Here is a 5963-nt window from a genome sequence, read left to right on the forward strand (position 1 = left end):
TGAGACTTAACCCTAAAGAGGGCCTAGCAAAAACAATCACGCTGTGTTACAAGGAGTATGAAATAGAACAGAAGCTGGATTATGAACTCCTCCCTTTTCGTTGTCATCGTTGTCACGAATACGGGCATCTGGCGAGGGATTGCCCGTTGGGAAGGCGAAAGAGGAGGACTCAAAAGGATGATGAGGAATGGGTTGAATTCATGAAGCAAGCTGAAAACAAGGTGGAGGAGAAGATTGTCGTGGAAGAGGAAGCGGAAGAGATGGTGAACCGAGTCGAGGAGGATCAACCAAAGGACGACGACATCCAGATGCGCCCTTCAGATGACCAGCCGCTGATGGATTCCTCCGCTCCTGTGCAGGATGCCGTCGTTGGAGACGAACATCCGGGTATGCAGTCTTCCTCGTATCTCTCTGCTATTAAAATTGATTCTATGGTTGGGGGCCTGTCTAAGTTAAACAATTGTAATGAAGTAGTGCATAATATTGATAACCTATCTGACGCCCTTCCCTCCCTAAATCTGAACTGTGAGGATTTCCCCCCTCTGAGTAATGGAAATGGGACTTCTGTTGCACGGCACTATAATCTGAGATCCCTAAGTAAGAAACCCGTTTGTTCAACCGAGCTTTCGGAGCCTGTAGGAGGTTTAGGGACTGAGACACCTAAAAGTTTTACAAAGAAGGGAAGAGGGCGGAAGTCCATGCTTTCAAAAACCCAAGCAAAAGCAATTTTTGATGTGGCTGATGGTAAACAGATGACAATTCCTGGGGCGCTTAGAGCAGCAAAACCCCCTGAAACGGTGTTAAAATGATCTGTCTCTCTTGGAATTGTAGAGGTTTAGCTAGTAAGCCTAAAAAACTAGCTCTAAAAGATCTCATTTCTCGATGCAACCCAGACATAGTTTTCCTTCAAGAGACTTTAGGCAAAAGCTTGGAAGTGGAATCGGCTCTTAGTTCTCTACTCCCGGGCTGGAGTTTTCTAGCTGTGGATGCTTCAGGACACTCGGGAGGTCTGGCTATTGGAATCAAAATTGGAAGGCTGAAGACTTTGAGTACGTGGGGATTAACAAATGTTATGGGAATGGAGGTGATGTCCTCTGATTTTGATTTTCCTTTGACCATTGTTAATATATACGGCCCTTGCCAGGGAAGGGTTCTTTTTTGGAACGACCTCCTCTCAAAAAACCTGTTGAAAGTCGAGAATCTTATCATCGGGGGGGACCTTAATTTTTCATTGGGAATATCTGAAGCTTGGGGGCCTCTAGCGAGGGAGGATCCCCTCTCTGATTTCTTTGCTAATGCTCTTCAGGTTCATCAGCTGATTGATGTTAATCTAATAAAAACTAAACCAACATGGAGGAATAGAAGGACAGGGGAGGAGAGGATTGCGAAAAGGCTGGATAGATTTCTGCTCAGTGAAAGGTTGGCCTCCAGGATTCCATGTTTTCGTCAATGGGTCGGGGAAGGGGGGAATTCGGACCACTTCCCCATTATACTGGAACTGTCAAAATCTCCCCCGAAACCGGCCGCGCCTTTCAAATTCAATCCCTCGTGGCTTCAAGAGGAGTCCTTCAAAAAACTCTTTAACGAAACATGGAGACATCCGGGTTTGGACTATATGGGGAATAGAGCGGCGTTCTTCATGGAAAACCTTAAAAGACTCAAAAAAGCAGCCATTGAATGGGCTTCTGATAGAAGGAAAAAACAAGTGGAAGAATTAGAAACCATTGACGAGGCCCTGGGGGCTCTTGAAGACCCAGAATCTGATGCTTATGTCTCCATGGAATCAAAAGAACAAATTTTGGTCTTAGAGAAGAAAAGAGCGAAGATTTTGCTAGATAGAGAAGAGGAGTGGAGAATGAAAAGTAGAGCTATCTGGCTGAAAGCAGGGGATGAGAATACAAAATTTTTTCATAATTATGCAAAAGGGAGGAGGAATGCGAATACTATCTGGAAATTGAGGGATTCGGAAGGTAGGGTGGCCTCCTCCTTTGAAGACTTGTCCGATATGGGAAAGAAACATTTTCAGGCCCTCTTCGCTGATCCCGGGGGGATTTCTCTGCCGGAAATAATTCGAACTGCTCAGGCTTTTCCTCGCTTTGTGGAGGAGGAGGAGGCGGAAGATCTCTTCAGAGAAGTGACAAAGGAGGAAGTGGAAGGTGTTATAAAGTCAATGGCAAAAGATAAAAGCCCTGGGCCCGATGGTTGGACCATAGAACTTTTCACACACTTCTTTGATTCCATAGGACCAGAACTGACTGAGGTTGTAGAGGAGTCTAGAACAAAAGGTGAAATCTATGGCCCGTTCAATGCAACCTTCATTGCTCTGATTCCAAAAAAAGAAGATCCCGAATCCTTTGAAGACTTCAGGCCTATTTCGTTGTGCAATACCATCTACAAGATTATAGCAAAGGTCATTGCAGTCCGTTTGAAACCAAGCTTATCAAGCTGTATTTCAAAGGAACAATTTGGGTTTCTGGACGGGAGGCAAATTCATGAAGCTATCGGAGTAGCTCAAGAAACTATTCACAGCCTTAGGCAGGCAAACAAGAAGGGGGCAGTGCTCAAAATTGATCTATCCAAAGCATATGATAGGGTCAGCTGGACTTATCTAAAGATGCTCCTGACACACCTTGGTTTCCAGGTGGGCTTTATAAAATGGATCATGGGGTGCATAACCAATGTAAATTTTGTTGTTCTGATAAATGGAGCGGCCTCACATTTCTTCAAAAGCCAAAGAGGTCTGCGCCAGGGGTGTCCACTCTCCCCTTTGCTATTTCTTCTAGCAGCAGAAGGCTTAAGCAGGCTCATCCTAAAGGCAAAACGTTCAGGTTTGGTCAAAGGTTTGGAAGTGGCTGTTAACTTATTTATTACTCATCTGCTTTTTGTTGATGACATTCTGTTGTTTACCAATGGGAATGTAGATGAAATTGTTGAAATTAAACTCATTTTAGATCAATTCCTGAAAGCAACAGGACTCCAAATAAATGATAGGAAATCTCAACTAATTTTTGAAGGTTTCAGTAGACAAGAGGAGGCTTCAATTACTGCACAGCTGCCTTTTGGAACCTGTAGCATGGAACAGCCTTTCAAATACCTTGGGTTTTGGCTCAAGCCATCCTCATACAGAAAGCAGGATTGGAATTGGCTGGTAGCGAAGATTGAGCAGAAAATATCTCACTGGAGCTACAAGTGGCTGTCTAGGGCAGGGAGACTTACTTTGATAAACTCAGTTCTTCAGGCTACCCCGGTCTTCTGGGCAGCCTTGACCTGGATACCAAAAGGGATCTTGCACAAAATAAGACAGATATGTAGCAGATTTTTGTGGTCAGGATCAAAGGAGGACTCAGTTCTTCCATGGGTGGCGTGGGATAAAATAGCAAGGCCAAAAGATTGGGGGGGATGGGGCTTAAAAATTCTCACTGATTTTAGTCAAGCATTAGCGGCCAAGTCAGGTTGGCGAATTATTTCTATGGAGAATCTCTGGACAAGGGTGGTTAGGAGGAAGTACATCGATCCCACTCCACTAGAAGAATGGATAAGATCCCCACTTAAAAAAGGAAGGAATTGTTCGGTGATCTGGAAAGCCACCACAGAGGCCTTCAAGATAATTGAACAAGGACTGGCATGGCGGGTTGGTAACGGTGAAAGCATGAGGATTGGCAGGGACCCGTGGGTGGGGTGCAGTGATGACTTTGCTCTCTCTCCCGGTTTGCTCCTTCATTTGGATGAAATAGGAATCAGAAGTTTAAGGCAGATTGCATGTATGGAGCGAACTACTATTTGGGGGCAAGCTTGGAAGTCAGAAGAGGAGCTTGGAATAAATATCTTGTGGAGAGAAGATTGGCAAAGATTTATTCAAGAATTGAGAAGATCAAACGTTAGATTGCTGGACAGGCCGGATACTTTGGTGTGGGCACATGCGGAAACAGGGAACTACTCTCCAAAGGCAGGATACAATTTCTTGATGAAAAACAAAGGTTGGACTCCTCCGGTCTGGTGGTCGAAACCTCTGTTCAAATTAAAGTGTCCGAAAAAAGCTAGAATTTTCTTCTGGTGTGCTTTAAATCAAAAGATTCCTACCTGGGATGTTCTTCAATCCCGTTTTAAGCAGGGACCTGGTAGATGTCCGCTGTGTTGTGCGGCCTCTGAATCCATATCCCACCTTTTTCTCTCATGCCCATTCACAAGACAAGTATGGCTGGAAGTGGAAAGGTTGATAGCGGTTAAATTAAAATGGGAAGGAGATAACCTATCCACTGCATGGGAATATTGGTGGAAGCAATTTCAAGAGAAGAACCTGAGGAATTTGCCGCCTATCATTTGCTGGGGGATCTGGCTAGCCAGAAATAGAAGTATTTTCAGAGAATCAAAGAATTCTGAGGCTGCTATCGCCATCCAGAGCAAAGCCATTCTGGATAGTATCCCATTAAAGGAAGATCAATCTAGTAAAAACCGGAGGAAGGAATTCCGAATCAGAGATGGGGTACCATGGGCTTTTTTCGACGGTGCAGCGCAAGACAATATCACGGGGGCAGGGATTAGTATTCACATAAATGCATCGCACTCTCTAAAGGCTTCAGTAGGAATCGGAGTGGGCACAAACAATTTTGCGGAACTCTCTGCTCTAAAGCTTCTTCTTTGTTGGTTAATTCACAAAAATATCCTCACAGTTCAGATTTTTGGAGACTCTATGAATGCGGTTAACTGGGTTACTGGGAAATTTAGATGCCAGCACTACATTTTGTTACCTTTAATAGAAGAGATACAAACTTTAATTCAACAGTTTAATGTATTTTATATTGATCATATATACAGGGAATTCAATGAAGAAGCAGATGGGCTTTCTAAAACAGGTTTGCAACAAGCTGTGGGTACTTGGAGGATAACTGAACAGCAGATGGACCAGATCCGTGTGTCGGATCTTCCCCCATATGGATAAACTCTGTTTCTTTTTGGTTTCACGTCATATGCACTGTTTTATCTGGCTATATGATAACAGGTGGCATATGTAGTACTGGTTTTTTCTTCTGATACACTAAACACTCTGGATGCTCCGTTTTGAAGAGCAGTATATGTTTTTACATCACTCTTTGCGTGGGCTGTTTTCCTTATGTAAGGAGGCCCATGTGACTGTTTTAGTTTTTGTTATGATGACTATCTCAGGATAAGGCTGCCCTGGCAGCGAACAGTATGTTTCTTTGATCAGCACTTGGATGGGGTGTTCGTTGATCCTCCTCAGAGGAGTTTCTTGCCTTCCCCAGGCGGTTCTGTGGCAGAATGTTAACTCATGTGCTTTGTAACTTTTTTTATTGCTTATAAAAAAACTATTAGCTTATTTATAATATAATGTTAATAATATTTTATAATATAATTATTATTATTATTATATATATAAATATTTAATCTATATCTATTGATGTTTATGGGTGTATATTAATTACATTTAATAATGTGGTTTTACATGTAATTGATATAGACTTATCAGTATATATCAGTCACATTTATTGATGTAATTGTGCTAGTACTTATTTATAATAAACTATCTTATAACACATTTTCTATATCTTAAATTTAAAACAATTTTATCTAAAATTAAAAAAATAGATAAATAACCTCACCATTAATTTCAAATAACAAAATCTATACAAAATAACTAACCTAACTTGAAATCTACTTCGTCACAAACTACACCTCTCTTTACTTTATTAATATTACTTTAATAACTAAGATTGTCTTCAACTTCCCATAAAATTATCTTTATAATATCATATGAAACAAAACCAGAAAAAGATCCTATTCTTTCCTTTTTAGGAATAGTAACCAAAAAGAAGCCCAACTTCTGTAAAAAAAAGATAGTAATTAAGAAAAAAATTGATTTCCCTCATTCTAAGTATTATATTTAGATTATTTTTAATTATTATATTTATACATTTTTGGAATTTTTTATTTACATTAATCACTAT

The 5963-nt window shown here is 41.3% G+C and overlaps 1 protein-coding gene across 1 annotated transcript; it reads left to right on the forward strand.

Annotated features, from left to right (window-relative positions):
* Nucleotides 1-805: 805 nt before the first annotated feature.
* On the forward strand, nucleotides 806-4939 carry LOC149159128 (uncharacterized). The gene is made up of 2 exons (XM_089434193.1): nucleotides 806-2447; nucleotides 2922-4939. The coding sequence occupies exons 1-2, from the start codon at nucleotides 806-808 to the stop codon at nucleotides 4937-4939; spliced, it is 3660 nt and encodes a 1219-aa protein (XP_089290319.1).
* The last annotated feature ends 1024 nt before the right edge of the window (nucleotides 4940-5963 follow it).

Source organism: Pinus tabuliformis, chromosome 5_2 (assembly GCF_031772625.1).
Source record: "Pinus tabuliformis cultivar Carrire ecotype Pingquan chromosome 5_2, CPIR1, whole genome shotgun sequence".
NCBI lineage: Eukaryota > Viridiplantae > Streptophyta > Pinopsida > Pinales > Pinaceae > Pinus > Pinus tabuliformis.

What these genes read in the sequence shown, in the direction of transcription:
- LOC149159128 (XM_089434193.1), top strand. Translation starts at nt 806, where the DNA reads ATGATCTGTCTCTCTTGGAATTGTAGAGGTTTAGCTAGTAAGCCTAAA. An exon ending in GAAACCAAGCTTATCAAGCT is followed by an intron (nt 2,448 to 2,921) that starts GTATTTCAAAGG and finishes ATGGGAATGTAG; the next exon opens with ATGAAATTGTTGAAATTAAA.